General features: G+C 50.6%; 1 protein-coding gene across 9 annotated transcripts in view; it reads left to right on the forward strand.

Moving 5' to 3' along the window:
* The window catches only part of myo1b (myosin IB), a 57,901-nt gene that overhangs the window by 19,494 nt on the left and 18,869 nt on the right, over window positions 1-19,538 (forward strand). For all 9 annotated transcript variants that reach the window (XM_086144767.1, XM_086144771.1, XM_086144773.1 and 6 more), the window contains exons 4-13: window positions 4,707-4,801; window positions 7,336-7,440; window positions 8,640-8,686; window positions 10,737-10,800; window positions 13,442-13,540; window positions 15,010-15,113; window positions 16,132-16,279; window positions 16,619-16,737; window positions 17,109-17,195; window positions 17,302-17,367. In XM_086144767.1, coding sequence (XP_086000893.1) covers window positions 4,707-4,801; window positions 7,336-7,440; window positions 8,640-8,686; window positions 10,737-10,800; window positions 13,442-13,540; window positions 15,010-15,113; window positions 16,132-16,279; window positions 16,619-16,737; window positions 17,109-17,195; window positions 17,302-17,367 — 934 coding nt within the window. The remainder of the gene's footprint in view (window positions 1-4,706; window positions 4,802-7,335; window positions 7,441-8,639; window positions 8,687-10,736; window positions 10,801-13,441; window positions 13,541-15,009; window positions 15,114-16,131; window positions 16,280-16,618; window positions 16,738-17,108; window positions 17,196-17,301; window positions 17,368-19,538) is intronic.

The raw sequence follows: 19,538 nt of genomic DNA on the forward strand, positions 1-19,538 counted from the left end.
GTTATGATGCCTCTCTGGGCTTTGAAAGATTGCAGACACAGGAAAGAAAAGACTGAGAAACAAGTCCACTCTTTCCAGCAGTCGAGTCGTCACGGAGACGGACTCCTCCACGTGTTGCGGATTTACTAATGCAGAAAGCGACCGAGCCACCCAAAGGGAAGTGTAATGGTTTAGCTTTACACGGCCGAGCAGCAGTGACTTTTTAAACAGTGACTTTCATGGAAAACAGATAGAATGTGATGTTCCAGCGGAGATATGGTTGAGGTTTTCCTCAACAGACGGCCCAGTGTCCAGACTCCGAGTGAGGAGATGCCGCTCCTGTCTAATGTGGTCCGACTGGAGTTTTGATTTAGTCCGAATTTAGATGCGTGACCTGCCGTTTTACCGCCTGTTTTCTTTTTGCTCATTGTCCCCTGAGGTTCCTTGGAAGATTTAGTGCCATTGTGGTTTCAGAGAATCTTCTTTTGACTCCAGTGAATTACCATGAAGTTTGCTTTCAAAATCACTAGGCCATCCAAAAATATCATCAAGCCCCTTTAACTCTTTTCCCGCCTATTTTACTTGATTTGTTCTTAACTCGTCTCAGAGCCTTTCTGTCGAATCCTTTGTGTCCGCCTTGGGGTTTTTCCCACCTGAACAGGTTCTCCGGGGATGTGGTGGGAACATCAGACCCTCCATTGGAACACCATCAAGACACAGAGGACCAGGTCTTAAAGTCTGGCAGCTGTGGTGCTTTGGACCTTCTAGAAAGAAGTCCTCCTTGGGTTCAGCTCCTTCTGCCTTGGTGTTCTTTCAGTGTTGACCATCTTTGCCAGGCAGCCAAAGAGTTAGGGTGACATCCCGGGATCCAGATATGGGCCACGGCCTGGAACCTCCTGAGTGCTTGCCTGCAGTCCAGGACATCCCCGGTTCTTCGGCCACATGCAGACGAGCATGATGTCGATGAGCCTGGAGCCTCATGTTTCCCCATCCTGCTCCGCTCACTCGTGTCCTGCGAGATCCAAGAATCCTACGGCATGTGGGAGCCGTGTTTCCCCCTGCGGAACACTTAATTGCTGAGTAGTGAAGCAAATTGAAGCCCTGGACCCCAAGTTTCATGTGGGGGCGCAGGGGGTTATCAGTGAGTCATTCAGTCGGCTTCCACAAGCGAGCGTGGAATAAATTAGAGATTTGTGGCGGTGGCTTTTACATGAGCTTCTAATTTGGAACCAAGGTGGTGTTTATTGCAGTTGTGCTTTAGATGAAGGTGCGAGCGGCTCGTGTGTGTGTGTGTGTGTGTGTGTGTGTGTGTGTGTGTGTGTGTGTGTGTGTGTGTGTGTGTGTGTGTGTGTGTGTGTGTGTGTGTGTGTGTGTGTGTGTGTGTGTGTTCCCTCTCGCGGCCGCCTGGTCCACCTGGCCACCAGGAAAGCCTTGCTTCCTCCCTGGTCTGTTGCATCAGAGCCAGGCGGATTTCCTGCCGCCGCTTCTGCTCTCAATCAGGGTCACATCTCGGGCTGGAGGCTGCAGACGGCCGTCCTCTCCGCTGCTTTACAAGGCCTGACACTCTGGGCGGAGTTCTGTTTTCCTCATGAAAATGCAAAGTAGAGGAAACAAACTCCATCCTATGAGCGTCAGCGGGGGGGCTCTGCTGCGGCCACACATTACCACCTCATTAACATCAGCGAATGAAAACCCCAAATCTACCCTCAGTGCTCCACCCTTTTGAGATTCAGGTCACACTCTGCAGACCCCCCATCCCCCATTCCCAGGCTGTAAAAAAAATGGACCGGAGTTTTTTCTCTTGCTTACCTCATGCGTTGTGGCTTTGTGTTGGCCGCTGCCACGTGGAAGCCCAAATTACAGCGTGTAGGCAGATGTGGAGGGTGGCGCCAGGCCCCAGCCTGGCCTGACCCCCCCACACACTCCGAGGAAAGCCTTTGGGATCCCGTGCTAGCTTTGATAATGACCCTGGCGCTCCTTCGGGGGTCCACCCTGCTGCCCATCTGTCTCGGACGAACTGGCGGGGAACATCTGCCCTTCTTCTCTCCGTACTTTCTTTGTCTGAGTCTCCAGCATGCAGCCGTGGCGTTCTAAATTTTTTATTCTCCCCGTATTTTGGATTTAGGCTGAGATTTTGGGCGTGGCACCCTGCTTTCGCTGACCTTGAGTAGTATTGTAATTATGTTCCCGTTCTCTCCAGCGGCTTTCCAAAGCCGGCCTTATTTGGAAAGGTCGCCGGCAGCGGACCTCCCGCTCCTGTTCTGTACCCCGTGAACCCCCCCGACCCGCAGGATAATTGTGATGCCGTCTCATTGTCAGGATCAAGTCAGGCAACAGAAGTGTTTTCACAAAGCAGACATCTGCTGCGTTTTTTTTCCCTCCCTGACGTAACGCGCCGTACCGAGCCCGTCCCACACAAAGTGCACGGCCGAGGGCCGAGGGGGGTAAGCCGGAGTACGGCGGGGGGGTTCGGAGGTACGTGGGGGTCTGAGCTCACGGGAGCGGGACCCGCTTAGGGGCTTATACTGTTCAGCGGTAGTTCTCAACCTTCCGCTCGGAGCTCGCTGTCTGTGGCGGAGGACCTCCCCGCCCCCCCGGCTCATGCAGCCCAACTGCTCCTCTGGCTAAATTTTCATTGGCGAGGATAATCTCCGATTTAAGAATAATCATACCGCCCTGAGGGGGGGGGGCTTACATAGATTGTAGTTCCAAACATGGAGTTTCCAGATCGCTCATAAATAAATCAACGGCTGTTGCAGCCGCCGTCTGCTTTGTTCACATCCTGGTCGCGTTTTGTTTGGCCCCCGCCATGTCTATTATCTAACGCCAGCCATCATTCTGATCCTCAACACACACACACACACACACATATACACACCCGCCACGCAGGTCGCACACAAAGGTGCACGTGGTTGTCAAGTACAAGCTATCTGTGGCAAGCGGCTGTGAAGCCTCTCATCTCAGAAGTTCTGCCAAAGAGCCAAAAGAGCAGCAGAGTTCCTTCTGGACAAAAGTCCATTAACGACCGTGTGTGTGTGTGTTTGGGTGTGTGGGTGCGTGTGCGTGTGCGTGTGCGTGCGTGCGTGCGTGGTTGGCTGCCAGCAGCATGGGCTCTGGTTCAAAAAGATGTGTGATGGTGCAGAACCCTAAGCCCCATTAGCCTGAGCATTAACTTTGCACTGCGGCCCCTGAAGGCATCCATCTCGGGCCCCGCTCGCTCGTGGCTTCTTTTGTGTAATCAGCTGTGTTACAAAGTGGAGGTCAGCGTTGGTTCACTTTGCGATGACACGCTCAACTTCTGCTTTTGTTGCACTCGCCCAGCTAATAGTAAATGTGCACCCAATTTAGGCCCTCTTTCCGTGTCTCTGGGTAGTTGTAAATGTTTCTCTCTGATTGGAAAAATTACAGAATGATGCTGCACAGCTCTCCCCCATCCAAACTCCCATGTCATCCAAATACAGCCCACAGAAGTCCCGTCCAATCAGGCTTTTTAGCAAACCGTTGGCGCCCGTCTCGCACCCGCTCGCTGAGCCCCACAGCAGTGATGTAGGAAAATCCCCGTCAGCATCTGTAAATGTCAGACATTCCTTTTATTCCCGACGATTAAAGCAAGTCTCCCTGATCTGAGAGCCGCTAAACTGCATTTCCGTATTTCTGGAAAGCCACCTTCAACCGAATATATGATCAATTGTTGTACTGCTTGATTGAATCTCCTCTGAGCCCGTCCATCTGCCAGGATTCTTTGTGCCGCCTCAGGACCTTTGGGCAGAGCAGGTTTTGAACATGACCAACCTTAAGGCAGATCCTGTTGACGGTCTAACAGTAGCCGCAGACTGTGTTTTCTGCCCATGTGATTCTGTGTCCATCCTCCTTCAACTGTGTCTCAGTGTTTCCTCATAGCAGAGACTGTGACTGGCAGTTCTTGGACAAAGTGCATGCAGCATTTAGAATGACAGACCGAGATAACGCGCCATCACTGCCATTCATCCTGCACTCACACAGGAATCTCCATGAACTGGACCGCAAAAAGCACCGTTCAACAATCCGGTCCAGTGTTCTCAGGGCGTCGCTCTGCTGGAAGCCTTTTTTTTTAATGGTATAATCACCCAAACCTGGCTCCTTCTGCACTCTTTGACTAATGGTGGAGTAGAAATACCTGCCAAGGTAGGATGGAAGCCGATGTAATGATTTGTAGTTACGCCTCCCAGAATTGTGATTGCGGTTCATTTAGGGACAAACTAGTTGGCCTCTGCGAGAACAAGTAGTCCTTTGAAACATGCAGATATTTTCCACTTTTGATTGCTGTTTTTTCAGTCGCCTGGGTTTTTTTTTTTTTTTTTTTTTGGTTAAATTGAGAAGAACAAGCAGGAAATGGTCAGTATTCTGTTCATCAGAGCCAAACCCCAAATGGAAACAAGCCAGTGTTGCTAAATAAAGCAGCGAGTCGGTGCTGTGGCGTCCTGCAGATGCAACCTATTTGTCTTGTAGCCTCACCCTAGTGATGAGGTTGGACGCCATGCAGTGGCAGCACAGCGCTGCACCCGGTCCCTGAACCCTCCACCCTAAAGCACAAGCAGCCGAGAAGGGGAACCCGGTTTGGTTTTGCACATATAATGTATCGAAGAACCCCTTCGTGATCCCTCCCTCAACTGGAGGTGCCGCGGAAGCTAACAGGCGCGTATTCATAGAAAGCAAAGCGTGGTGACCTTGAGCTGTTTGTCTTGCAGCTACGCGTTGGCAGATGAGGCCTACCGCTCACTGAGGGACCAGGACAAGGACCAGTGCATCCTCATCACCGGGGAGAGCGGGGCGGGGAAAACCGGTGAGTAGCTCTATGCTAATTCTGATTAGCAGCCCTACTGCCGGTCACTTCAAAAAACCTACTCGCATGATAACCAGAACCAGTAGCCGTTTTAAGGTCTGACATCACAAATTTTTCCTAAACAACTGAGGGGCCAGACAAAGGCCTTTTTAAATAGGCCTCCTGGTCTCTGGAAGGCCGGAAACAGCCATGTCAGTCGCCCGCCGAGTGTGTAGTCAAAACATCTCTGATGGCAACTGTGTGACGAGGGTTGCCGTGCAGATACGGATCAGATCCCCTTTGGAAGGCAGCCTGGTTCCAGTCCTGCTTTCAGAAAGCCGTGTCGGGACACGAACGGTGGGAACAGACGGCCTCAGAATGGTGAATAAATGAAACCGATGCGAGGATTTCATCAGAGAATCACAATAGCAGCTTGAAGTGTGTATCGATAATTTATCTGCTTGTTGGTGAAACGTGAAGAGAAACAGCCAGAGATGTTCTTCAGGATGAGAGCTAACTGGCTCGCATTTTTTCCGCGTGGAGCCAGAAGACCACTTTGTCTTTACAAAGCCTTAAAAGCCACACATACGCGGTTGTATTGCGTCGTTTCCTTGTAAATCCTGCGGTCTCCTCAGACTGAAACCAACCTGGTTGAGCTCTGCAATGACAGAAGACTAGCATTTTATTTCTTTTCATTTTCAGAAACTCCAGCTCCTGTAGTTCATCAGGTGCTAAACCATCTGGCTTGTACCCGCGGAGTATTTGTCGTTATTTAGGGGTTTTCTGTGTCCCGGTTGGCCTGGGTGTGTCCTGCAGGAAAACTTTACAGAAATTTACGGAAAATGATTGCAGCGTAATAAAGAAATGTTCAAGCTGGTTATCTCGTGACCTTTCCTTCCGAGCTTATTATCTCACCGGGATATTTTATTGACCGCGTAATAATCCAGGCGATAAACCAGCGCCTCGTTTCCATCAATAATTAAAGAAGGTGGGTTTGTTCGGGCTTTTTTTATTTTCTCACTTGCAACCTGAAAGAGCATTGATCTGAAATGGGGTTTTAGTGCGTGCAGCCAGAGTTTGTGATTTCCATATTGACGGTGACCACAGTGCCCGAAACGGGCCGAAACCATCAAGTGCCCGCTCTGTCAATAGAAGCACTTCCTGTTGTGATGCTGTTGTGTTCCTGTTCTGGCCTCTGAGCGACTGGTACATTGATCTTTGGCCCGGCCTCAGACAGACACCGAGCCAGAGCCCACGCTCGGTGGCCTTCAAGATCACCGTCCTTATATTATGCCGTCAGGTACGGGTGTATCGCCACGCTGCAGGGGATGAAAGGAAAAGTTCACTCCTTTCCATCCGCTGCCCTCAAACTCACGGATTTTAAACCCCAATTCAAGACGGCGGCCCCGTCCAGTGGAGGAGATAAATTTGGATTCTGTAATCTCGTCACCCCCCAAGCATCATGGAATAAGGCCATCAAAAACATGTCGGCCCTGTCCAAACAGGCCGCTGACGTTCATGTCTTGCTCGGGCTTTACTGGAGCCTCCGAAGGAGCAAGAACTGAGACGTCTATATTATTGAATCTCCAATTGGTCGGGTGCATGAGGCGGGATACAGCCACGCCTTATTTCAGAGGGATGCCGGGACGGTGCAAGTTGATGCATGAAAAATGGTCATGTCGTGCGCACGCATGCACACACACACAAAAAAAAAAAAAAAAAAAAAAATATATATATATATATATATATATATATATATATATATATATATATATGTATGTATATATATATATATATGTATGTATATATGTATGTATGTATGTATGTATATATATATATATATATATGTATGTATGTATATATATATATATATGTATGTATGTATATATATATATATATGTATAAGGCTAAAGACTTACACACACTAGATCTGAAAGTGTATCTTGAGGCATTTTGTCCCGGCCCATGAGCAGCCTGTCCCAGCATCCCCGGTCAAGCTCCTCCCTGTCCCTGGCACACACACTGACACACACACACACACCAGTTCTAGGTCACTGTCCTCTCACTGAGCATGGAGTCCGTCAGGCGGTGCCAGCACTCCGCTTACACGGCAGACAGCAGGACATGCCCTCTGAGCACATCTTGCTTTTAAAAATTATTTTTGGCGGGCGTGCTTGTCTCAAAACACTGTAGCTGAGCTTTGGTTTGGTTTGACATCGTGTGTGTGTGTGTGTCCAGGCGCCATCTTTGTAGGGCCTACCAAAGTCCTAGTCTTCTGCCCCCATCGGTTCTGGATTCCCGGTGATGTAATGAATCTTAATGATGATAAAATGATGCAATGACGGTCAACGAATAACAAATTGGGGCGCCTCCTTTTTCTGGTCTCCCACTGATTGATTCACTCATTGCCCTGATGGCCGTTAGGGGAATGAGGCAAGGGGTTTTCACAGGGAGGGAGCAAGCGGGTGGATAAGTCACACATGCTCCCTCAGTCTTGTCTAGCAGATGCTTTGACTGTGTGTGTGTGTGTGTGTGTGTGTGTGTGTGTGTTCCAGAGGCCAGTAAGCTGGTGATGTCATATGTGGCAGCGGTGTGTGGGAAGGGCCAGGAGGTGAACAAGGTCAAGGAACAACTGCTGCAGTCTAATCCGGTGCTGGAGGGTGAGTAGAGCAGGCTGCAGCCAAGCTCCCGACTGCTACATCAGCCTCGTTCAAAACCACTTTCCAACGCAACCCAATCTCCAGCCAGAACATCACGGGTCGCGGCTCTGAAACCTCAGGGCACAACAGCATTTGGTCTGCTAGGAAATTCTGTACGGACCATGAAGATGAAGCAACTTTATGCCGTCAAAGGCTTTGCAGAGATCATTATATATCATGAAGCTTAAACTAGAAGCCCATGTTGAATTAGAAGTGCTTGAAGGCAAGGTCGCCTCTCCCAGGGACGTTCATGATAGATGTTCACGCTGTAAACAAGAAAATGCAGCCAAACATTAAATTCCTCTCTGTTTGCGCCGGAGCAATGGTGGAAGGCCGTGTATGTTTGGGTTGAGACGCTGCAGAAAAAGTCTGCACATCTGCAAGAGTTTAGCTCCCGCTGCTCCGCTGGGCCGCGGCGGCTAGCAGTCATTACTTTCTCGCCACGCTCGCCCTCAGCTCCCGCACTTGTCCCGAATCTGGATTGGATTCACTCTCCATCGCTCTTAATTTCTTGCTCCGACTTGCTCTCCATCTTCTGCCGTCGCCCTCAGGCTGCCGACACACCAGACAAGCGGCACACACAGCCGTGACAGCCCTGGACTTAAACACACATTAATCCACCGCTATCAGCAATTAGGCGCTAATGCTAATAGCAAGTGTGATACAGGCTACATTAATAGTTTTTTTTATGGAGAATTGTGGTAAAGTGCATAGAGAGGATGCCGGGCTGAAAAATACAGCTTTAAAAACCATCACTCATTCACGAGACTCCAGGGTCAAACATGCTCCTGTGTTTGCAATGCGCATGCACACACACACATGCACACACGCATACATGAAGATTACAGAACTCTCCACATTTGTGTTGTGGGAGCATCATGTTGTTATTTCCAAGCGTGGGCACATATTGAAGCACTTAAGCTTGAGCGTGGCGTGACAGTGAGGTTGGACTCTCTAAGCCTGGAAACCTCCATTGCTTTCCTTAATCCATACAGAATTATGGGACTCATCAGTCAAAATGGCTCCGACACGGCCTGTGCATGATTGACAGGTCGCCGGAGCGTTGCACGGTGTTAAGAATCATTAATAAGTTTGGGATTATTTGCACACAGTGTTTTATCCGTCTGTAATCTGGTACTCTGGTTTTCTCCCTGACGCAGCGTTTGGAAATGCCAAGACCGTAAGGAACGACAACTCCTCCAGATTTGTAAGTATCTTCTCCAGAGATCTTCTCCATGAAATGATTAATCCGCCAAGAATGCGTGCCTTGAGGTTTTCACCCGTATTCCATCCTGTCTTTGGAAAAACAAGCCCCTTGTGAGTGTTGGATGAATGCGATGAAGCGGTTGAATGTCCACGTCACATTTGAGCAGCTTCCGCTTCCATCATTATCTGGATTGGTCAAGGTGAGGGAGTGTTTGTGTGTTTTTCCACAAAACCTTCAGATTGGTTCCGGAATGGCTTCTACACATGAGGCGACCTCAGGGTCGTCTATCGAGAGCAGCGTGTCCTCCATCTGTCGGCGTTAACAGACGCACGGTTTCACTGCCACGCTGTCAATGGAGTGCAGATGAATGGGCTCTCGATGTAGCAGGATGGTGTGTGGCGGCCTGGATGCTTTGTGAGGGTTCTCCTGCTGCGGGTCTGTGTGGACAAGCGTTGCAAATCCCTCGACAGGGACGCCGCGTGCTTGACCGACTGCGGCGCCACATGTGAAAATGTCCATTGTAAACACTGTTTTTTTTTTTTATGTACTCAGAGGCCAGATCTTTGACCTCCTCCGCTGTTCGTCAACTCGCAGTGGATAAGTGTCCAGACTGACAACGTCGGGATGTTGTCACTCCCAAATCTAAAATGCCCTTCGTTAGATCAGCACAATATCTTTGCTCCTTTTATGACCAAATCCCCGTCTGTGCAGATGGACTGAGAAATATAGCTGAAAACGCAGATGTTGGTAATAAATGAGTTGAAGTCACGGGGAAGAGGAGAGGGGGATGAAGGCCACTCGCTGTTCCTTTCAAAGATAAGAAGAATCTTGCAGAAGGTGGATATGAAACATGTAGGAACTGCAGCTGTGCTCGTCTTCTGATCCACCAACACGGGAATCGCCTGATCCTTTTCTCATCAAAGCTGGCAGATGAGGCTGCCGGGTTCCTCCTCCTGCTGAGGAAGAGCCCGTTAACTCCTGCAATTTATAACGTCTGTCGAAAACCATCTAACTCGCTCCTGATAACCTGTGCACGTTCCAGCCGTGAAGATGATGGAACCCATCTTAGATGACGGCCTGTGGTTCAGGCGGCCGTTCTGGTCTCATTAGTTTACTGCGTGACTGGGACCAATCAGCCACACCACAATTATGCATCTTTACACGTGCCTATTGCCGGTCTTCAGGATGGCCTGAACGTGTGTGTGTGTTCACTCATATGGACACACCACACACACACACAGGAACCCCCCTCTGTTTACACTTGACAGCTGGTCCTCAGAGGGGTGTTTATGGTCCTGACTGGAGAAGGACAGAATCACCCGGCCTTCCAGTCTTTCCCTTTTACCACCTCTTCAAAATATGAGTCCTACACACATGCGGGGGCGCGTGCGCACACACACACACACACACACACACACACACACTCACACACTCTTACTCTGGTGCCTGGCTTTTCCACGGGGGCATCAGAAGGTGCTCGCGCCAGCTGGTTTCTCTGCCCATGTACTTTTTATAACTCCTTTTTTCCTCCCAAGTTGAGTGACACACCTTAAATGCGGGTCGAGTGCTCAGCTGAGGAGGATCCTGGCGTCCGGAGAGGGTTATGAAGGATTAGGCCTCTGATCTGTTTGTACTTAGGTAACCTTGGCTTAAAGCTCCAGACCAGATCCTGGAACAGAAGATATCGGGCGCTCCTTCAGCGCCTCGCGGGCCAATGACTCAAGCCCTCCCCTCATTGTGCCGAGGGCAGCCCGTGTAGCCCGGGCCTTCTGAGGGCCTGACGGCTATAAATACATGTGAGGGAGAAACACTGGACTCTCTGTTCTGCTCTGGAGGCTCAGGGCCCAGTTGCACCGCAGCTCGTTCCTCTAGCTGCGGTGCAACTGGCAGGGGGTCTTTCCACGGCACCTGGAGATTTGACAGCACTCTGTTTATGACTGACGGCCGGCGTCTCGCTCGTAGCAAGACTGGCAGGAAGCGGCGCCTCGTGAAAGAACCCACGGGCCGGTTGAATCCATGCAATTGTAACCGTTGTCATTGTGATTCGCAGGGAAAGTACATGGACATCGAGTTTGACTTCAAAGGAGATCCTCTGGGAGGCGTCATCAGCAACTGTGAGTGACTCCGGGACTCGTGTCCAACGTTCAATCGCAAAAACATGCACTCGTCACTCTGTATTAGGCCTTATCATATCAGGCGACCACAGACTTATCTGCTCACGAAGGTTATCAGAACTATTAAATACCTGCAATTGTTTCAGATGAATATTGAATGATTGTACTTTGAGAAATTTTCTTTTCACATTTTGCTGTGTAAGGGGTCAGGTCACTTTTTATTCCTGTCACAAACCAAATCACCAACCCCACCTGCGGTCTGACCAGCCAGATGGCCCTCTCCTTCAGCTCCCTGGCTTTAAGAGTGTGTGTGTGTGTGTGTGTGTGTGTGTGTGTGTGTGTGTGTGTGTGTGTGTGTGTGTGTGTGTGTGTGTGTGTGTGTGTGTGTGTGTGTGTGTGTGTGTGTGTGTGTGTGTGTGTGTGTGTGTGTGAATATATTATATATATACACACACACACACACAGTGTCTTTTATGAAAGCCACCCAAGTATTTCCATAAATTAAAAAAGCACCGCTACAGGAAGAGAGTCCAGTGTCCAGACCTCCAGGTCCCTCCTGTTTGGGCTGGAGGTCCCAGACAGAGGAGCCCACGGCCTCTTCTGTCCCAGCACACACCACCTCTGTCAGATGGCCGTCGTTGCACGCTGGAGTCTCTGGACTTCCCCGCCCTGCCTCTTTGGACTCCCTGGCCAGGCTCTCTCTCGGACATCAGTAGGACCGATGACTGAGAAGTTGACTGGTGTTTATGGCCGCCCACTGAGTCCTCTGGGCTTCCTCTCCCACAGAACACTGCAGCAGTCTTGGAAAGCAAACACCCAGTAGCCTTTAAACACTGATCATGGGGTTCCAATAACCAGTCAAATGTGGGAGGATGTTGTCCCTGTGCCACTTTATGGGGCAGCTGCTTATCTTCGAGGGACGAGGCCTAAGCAGCGTGCAGCTCACAGTAAACAATATGTGCGTACTGCAGAAAACGTGAAGAATATGATGTGACTGGTGTGGCTGTGCACAAGGGGAAAGGCCACCGCCGTCCCCCGGGAGCAGAGAGGCCTGAAGCTTTCCTCCCCTCGGCCTGCGGACGCAGTTCTGTCTGCACAGAAAACATAACTTAGGAAAAAGCTGACCTCAAGGAAGAGCCTCCTTGGTCGTCTTTTTTTTTTTTCCGCCATCCACCTTTCTGCCCGGCATTCTGCACCGCTGCCGAGGTGAGTCATGCCCACCGGGTGCCGTGGGTTTTTCTACTCGTGCTAAAAAATGTTGTCCGTATCAGTTGGGGCGGCTTGAGCGTCTCTACAGAGCCACTGCAAAGCAGTGCTCCGGTTCTCTCGGCTTCCACCCACTGCGTGAGTCAGTCCCTGAAGCCAGAAGAAGGTCCGGAGCTGCTTTCTCACGGTGTGAAATACAAACATGAATCAGAATGCTGCCTTCAGGTAAAGAAGGCCTTTTGAAAAAATCCCAAATGAAACTTTTTTTTTTTGTGTGTGTTTGTGAAGGGCCAGTGTGGGAATGAAAACCGGTGTGGCGGCAGTGGTAGCCATTGCATTAGAAGGGGCTCGGCAGGGCCACCCGGAGCCTGAGCAGAGCGCACGATAAACTCAGACCCGATAGAAGAAGAGCCCAATGGTACAAAGTCCGACCACAGCCGACAATCATGAGAAGATCCGGTTCTGGATTAGTTTGAGATCGACATCATGCATACGTACCTTCAGTGCCTAGAGAAGCCTTCTGGACGATAATCTCCTTTAAAGCACATCTGAAATGACACGGCGTTTGCTCTGAGTACGGGCATCCCGGCCACCAGGCCCAGCGGCCGAACACCTGCCCTTCCTGCACACCAACACAGCAAGAAGTAAACCTTCGGCGCTGGTCCCACATCTGCAGGTTGTTTACCTCCATCCATCCAGCCGAACACACGTCGGCTGCCTGCCGTTTTGTGGAAGTAAACCCCCCTTTTCCTCCACCTAGAGACACCTACGTGGAAAATGTCCCCCAAAGACTCTCTGGGTTCGGATGACGTGGCGACAATACTTGGACTCGGAAACAACGACCAGCAACAACCACCAATTGTGATTGCAATTGGTCTTTTTGGGCTCCCATATGGAGACGATTTCTAAGCAGATAAGCTGAACGCTATTGTGCAGCTGCACCGGCAGGCTGCTGATCGCGAGTGGCCTCAGCTGGTGGATCTACAGGCAGCCTTTAATGAAATTATTCTCCAGCTAATGCGCTGACCAGATGATGGCTCCTCTTTAATCACTTAGTGTTTCACTTGGTCGGAAGGGAAACCATGGAGGAAAGGGCATCAGTGTGTGGTTTTCTTCCGCACACACACACTTTCCCTGTGTGTGTGTGTGTGTGTGTGTGTGTGTGTGTGTGTGTGTGTGTGTGTGTGTGTGTGTGTGTGTGTGTGTGTGTGTGTGTGTGTGTGTGTGTGTGTGTGTGTGTGCATACAAAGAATTACCACTGTAACCTAAACATATGCTTAAAAGTGTGAACCCATCTGAGGTCTGTGCAGATGTTGTCGTCAATTAAGCACTGAGAGCGGGTCCCGCGGACGCCTCCGCAGTTCCTGTTCAGACGATTGTCTCGACCCGACCGCTCATTGTAATCGCTTCCTCTTGTTGTCCCGCTTCTCCTCAGACCTGCTGGAGAAGTCTCGTGTGGTGAAGCAGCCAAGGGGAGAGAGGAACTTCCACGTCTTCTACCAAATCCTGTCCGGAGCCTCCGAGGACACCCTCAGTGAGTTGTTGTAGGATTCAGATTCAAAGTCTGTGTTGTCACATGGACCATTTCGATGCGGCCTATCAGTGCTTCAAGGAGCCGAATCGCCAGATCGCCCTGTGCCGTTTACACCAAACGGCTGCTCGGTCTCGGTCCGTGTGGGGTTCGGGCCTGCGGCAGCCGCTCTGTGAAGCCACAGAGATTGTGCTTTGCCGGCCGTAACTTCCCCTGAGTAAATCATTTCTAGCTTCACTGCAGCTGGACAAACAGACGGCCCATGCAGTCGTGATTCCGTCTTCCTGCCTAGCAAGTACCGCCGGGAACAAAGGGAGGCGCCCGAGCCGCTCCCCGCCTCCGGTGCTCTGCCATCGGAGCGCTTTGTCTGGTGTCCTGAACCCAGAAAAGAAGCTTGATGGTCGCTCCCTCCGGCACTCACGTCCGAGGCCGTGATCCAGTTGTAGTTGGTGCAGCCGCTAATGAAGTCGGAGTGATGCTCCCCCGGTGGCTTGGCTTCTCTGCTGTAAGAGGCCATTGATCTGGCCGCCGCTACGCCACCTCCGTGAGCACAAAGCCATGGAGGAGCTGGTTTTGAAGAGAATGCTGCCTGACAATGAGATGCATTAATTTCACCAGTTTGCATCTTCATGCCGCGCAGAAAGCAGCTTGCTGCCGACACAGTAGTGTTGTCCATAAAGTGCCTCTTAGACAGCGCACACCTACATACTTGTGACCGTCTGCTCTCCCGGGTGCCATGTGGAGCAGAATTGCACGGTTTCCTCAGAGTCTCAAACTCAAAGGAAAACAGAGAGCGACCTTGTTCTTTATTCCTGGGAATACAAGTCGTAGAGAAGCCGGACTGTTACAGGAGCGAGACGGAGAAGACAGACGGCCAAGATGGCCGACACGTCATCCTCCGACACGTTTTTCCAGAATTTACTGGAATGCAGAAAAAAGCCACTTTGACTCTCCCTGAGGGTGTCCCAGCCGTGGGGCCACGGCAGATTGGGATCCTCTCACTCCGGGGAAAAAGACCATACTTCCTGCTCAGCTGAACTGAGAACATCCCAGAACGTCCGTGTGGAGAAATATAGATTTTCCCTGCAGATCCCTTTGTAACCCCAAGAGGGAACGAGCGCCTCTGTTCACCGCAGCACACTGAACGGGCGTCTGTGTGTGTGTGTGCGGACGCTCTGACCGCAGGTGTGTTTATTGTTTATCCCAGTAGCGCCTTCCGTGTTTCCGTTTGGGAGTTCCGCCCTCCTGACCTTCCTGTGGGAAGTAGTTTTACAATGAACTGAAACCTGAATCGTATCCTTTTTCCTGGGAAAATTGTTTCATCTAATTGTGTGCGTGTGTGTGTGTGTGTGTGCGTACGTCCATTGCACACACACACACAACAAATAATCTGCGCCACAACCAGGGGCTTAATAGTTATTTTTGGTGAAATAACCTGAGCACTGATGGAATCCATTTTTTCTGTCTCTCAGAGAAGCTGAAGCTGGAACGGGACTTCAGCAAGTACAACTACCTGAGCCTGGACACCGCCGCGGTTAACGGGCTGGATGACGCTGCAAACTTCAGGACCGTCAGAGTGAGTAACGCCATCCTCAGGCACGAATATATGATGCCGCACCCGGAGCCCGGCAGCAGTCCCAGGACCAAAGGGACGTAACTCTGACTCCACCTGGACTGAAGGGGTGCTGATTTTTCTGAAACATGAAGTCCTGCTGATGAGTGTCGAACACCCACTGAACACCCCCCCACACACACACACACACACACACGCCCCACCCTGTCTGGTGCATCAGGCATGATTGGATCTAGATCTTGTACAGGGGCTGCAGACAGTCAGATTTATCATCTCCCAACAAGGCAGACCAGATGATTGTAAGATCGTGTCGGTCAGGGGTGGACGAGAGAAGACCGCCTCAAACCCGGGTCAGCGTTGAAGTGAGAAGGAAAGCCAAGCAGAGTATGATGCATCTGGACCCGCTGTGTCGGTCATTGAATAAACAAAGAACAATGGCTCACCTTTAGTGGCGGGGGGGCCGGGAGGGGCTGCAGCTGCTTCCCTTTGGCTCCGTGTCCAGATCTGGATTCGGGTGGCTCCTCCTCCCGGCCCCGGATGGCAGTGACATGTGGATGTTGTGTCTGCGGGGCCGCTCGGCCTGCCCCGGCACGCCGAGCTGCTGAAGAAGCCTTGTTGTCCCCGCGTTTCACCACATCCTGCCTCTCATCCGTCTCCTGAGCTGTTTTCATATTTCTCCCCTCATAGCTACGCTTCACCAGTGGAAACACGAGGACTTGTTCCCCAAACAGAGTTCCTTCGCTCGGCCCCCCAGACCTGCAGCTCGCACTTCAAAAGTCCTTTCAGTTCGATGTCCCATCGTACCCGCTGGTCAACCATGTAAATGGGATCGCTTCTTTTCTGGAAGTGAAAATCTGATTCGGCCAAAGTATCAGTTCTTCCTCATATTGCTTCATGTTTTAACCGGTAGTAAGCGTCATCTCTCCAGGCCGGGCGGAGACTCTCCAGCACCGCGTTTCGAAGGTCCGCTGCCTTCTCAGGATTCCTCTGCGTCCCACTCATCTCTGGTTTCTCCTCTCAGAATGCCATGCAGATCGTGGGCTTCATGGAGGACGAGGTGCAGTCTGTGCTGGAGCTGGTCGCCGCCGTACTGAAGCTCGGCAACATTGAGTTCAAGCCCGAGTCTCGCTGCAACGGCACCGATGAGAGCCGCATCAAAGACAAGAACGGTGGGTTCGGGGCCACGGAAGTGAATGTCCGCTCAGACACTTTGTATCGGACTCGGCGTTTGACAATGAATATTTAACCTCTAGCTCAGATTTAGGAGCTGCCCAATGTTCACTTTGACACTTTGGTGTTTGGCAAAGGCGGCTTGTGGAGATCATCTTCTTCATTCAGTCGTGACCGTCTGTTTTCCAGTGATGATGCTCATTATTGTTTTACCATCATGTTCGTAAAGCTGACAAACCTTTTCTAAGTACAAGATTGGGTTTTTTTGTTTCTGCGGATGGGCATTTAGCTCATGAACAGTCCAGTGTCTGATCAGCACGTTGGCGTTCTGTGTGCAGACCTGAAGGAGATGTGTGAGCTGCTGGGGATCGAGCAGTCTGTGCTGGAGAGGGCCTTCAGCTACCGCACGGTGGAGGCCAAGATGGAGAAAGTGTCCACCACACTGAACGTGGCCCAGGTCAGAGAGACCGAAAGATCCTGGACAGGCATCCAGTACTGCACATGCTGCAGTTAATGTGCTCGAGTACACACTCACACACACACACACACACTTGCAGTGCGTGACTCACTCCTGAAGCTGCCAGCTCTCATTCTTGTCAACATTACAAGGTGTATTATGTGTATTATGGATCGGCTGTATTCCTGTGGGACACAAAGAGGAGACAAGTTCACAACTGTGCTAATTCGGATAAAAACTTCAAGCGAAAAAGCGGGAATGGAAATTGTCGAATTAAGTGAATAACTCGACCTCCTGTATTGGCCTCTGTTAGTGTGCCGCACATGCGCGTTTGTCCTGGGTCAATATTCACTCATTGTATTCCTTCACAGGCCTATTATGCGCGGGACGCCCTCGCCAAGAACCTGTACAGCCGTCTGTTCAGCTGGCTGGTGACCAGGATCAATGAAAGCATCAAAGTACGACGCAATCATTTCTTCTGATTTCATTCTACTGGAACTCCGTCTGTGTCTCTCGAGCTCCGGGCCACCATGCCTAACAGCCGCCGCGTTGTCCTTCCCTCAGGCGCAGGCGAAAACTCGACACAAGGTCATGGGTGTGCTGGACATTTACGGCTTTGAGATATTTGAGGTAAGCAAAAAAAGTGGTGGATCAAAGCTGCTCTTCAGTCTCGGGGACATTTTATCAGATTAGAGGATTTTGCCCCGGGGCTGTTTGCGTGCACGCCGGTTTACCTGCGAGGAGCTTATCGTCCAGAACCGCCGGCTGATAGAAGCATATTCACATCAGATAAGGCGGCTTTATTGCTCTCCAGGTGCTGCGCGCTCGCCAGGTGATTCCATGCTAATGTTAGCGTTTCCGCCTGGAAAGTAGGCTGACGGTAAAGGCACGGAGCGGGAATGTGACAGAATCACACAGCAAACATTCAATCGTTGTCGCATCAGCAATGCTGGCAACACATTTAATCAACTAGACAGAGCCCACTGGGTCTGATCCATAGCTTGATGCTTATCAGACTGCTAAGCTCATCGCATGGGACTGGATGCAGCTAAAGCCGGACGTGAAGTGCTTCCGGGTGAACAGTGTTGGCTCGTGCGTGCGTGCGTGCGTGCGTGCGTGCGTGCGTGCGTGCGTGCGTGCGTGCGTGCGTGCGTGCGTGCGTGCGTGTGTGTGTGTGCAAACACGAGAGAGCACGACTTTGCACGTGAACTTGGTGGAAGTGAATGCTGCTGTTCCATTTTTTTTTTCCTCGCATCCCTCATTGACTCGTTCACTCTTCTCTGCCGGTCGCCGTGTGTCGGGCTCCAGGACGGAGTAAGTAACATCTTTGCCAGCGTGCATGCTGTGGTCCTAGCTTCATCCGGCTCATCATGGAAGACAATCCTGGGGGGGCGGGGCGGGCGAGGTGTGCAGCAGAACCACAAAGCTGAAAAGATGAGGAGAAACCTTGTATTATGTGGCACACAACCTGCACTGGCAACACCAATGCATCCCAGTGCAACAGTACTGCAATAAATCCAGCAGTGTGAAGGAGCTAATCTGCTTTCACAACTCTATTGATCATTTTGAAGGCTGTGCTTTTACGGTGCTCTTTCTGAGGGCTTATTTATCTATCAATTTATTTATTTATTTATTTATTTATTGGAATTTGTCGGCCAGAGCCGTCGAATCAGGGTTTGTTAACTCTAATTAGATTGTGGTCATAAACTTCCGTTGGAGTGTGCTGCTGATTTCAGGCCACTAACAGAAATTCTTTTTGTTTTAAGAGCTATTTAAGAAACCCCTGATCTCAGACCACGAAGGGCAGCCCACCACCCCTCTGTGGGTCTCCTTCCCTCTCAGCTTGGGTTTCTTTCCATATCTGAGTGGCTGCTGAGCATTTCTACAACCAATCTTGTTTTTTTTTCTGCCCGAAGCAAAGTGAGATGCAGGATTCTTCCTGCACTCAGGGGCGTTTACTGATTGTTCATCCATAGGTTTTTAATTTTTAGGACTCGTCGCCCCGAGCCAGGTCCGCAGGGACTGCAGGGCCCTCACCCCCTTTCTCTTGACCCATCGGTCGCTTTTTCACTCAGTGCCTTCATCGGATCCCTGATATCTTTGTTTAAGCAGAGACAGACTCTTCTCCCAGCGTCTTTGAGTGAAGATACAGAAGATAAAGTTATCGGGTTATGCGACATAATCCACCTCTCGTCATGAACCAAACCATCGCAGGGATATTTTCAAGTTCTATTTCAGCCTTGTATCTGCTGCCACCTGGGAGTAGAGATGCTTGCTGTGTGTGTGTGTGTGTGTGTGGGGTTCCAGTCTCTCAGTAAGTTTGTTTGAAAACCCTTGCTGTGTCCTTCACTTGAGAAGCTCTTGAACTAACCCTGCTCCTCTAACCACCTGCTGAGGCGACCGGCCTATTGATTAGTGATATTAATTGATGATTTAATAGTTGCCCTGTAAATGTTTGATGAGCTGCATCACAGTTTCCGTCAAGCCATTTATCTCCAGGCTCCATCAGTAACCACACTGATAGTGACAGCGGTCCACGTGTTCTCGATTAAAGAAGGGGACCAGGAGTTGCCCTGAAGATATATGAAGATCTCCCTCCAGACGCAGCCTCTGCTCGTCCAAACAATCCCTTTATTATCTAATCAGCCTCGATTTGACAGGAGCGATCAGGGACCTTTTGGGTGTCCCACTCAATATTCAGTCAGCAATAAATGCATTAAAGTCCCACATCGCCCCATGTTAAAGTTACTTACAGGGTCTCTATGGTCTTAAACTGCCGAGACCCACTTTCAGGTTTAAGT

The sequence above is a fragment of the Fistularia commersonii genome, chromosome 4 (assembly GCF_037954325.1).
Source record: "Fistularia commersonii isolate RoL2024-O1a breed Wild chromosome 4, RoL_Fcom_v1.0, whole genome shotgun sequence".
NCBI classification, from domain to species: domain Eukaryota; kingdom Metazoa; phylum Chordata; class Actinopteri; order Syngnathiformes; family Fistulariidae; genus Fistularia; species Fistularia commersonii.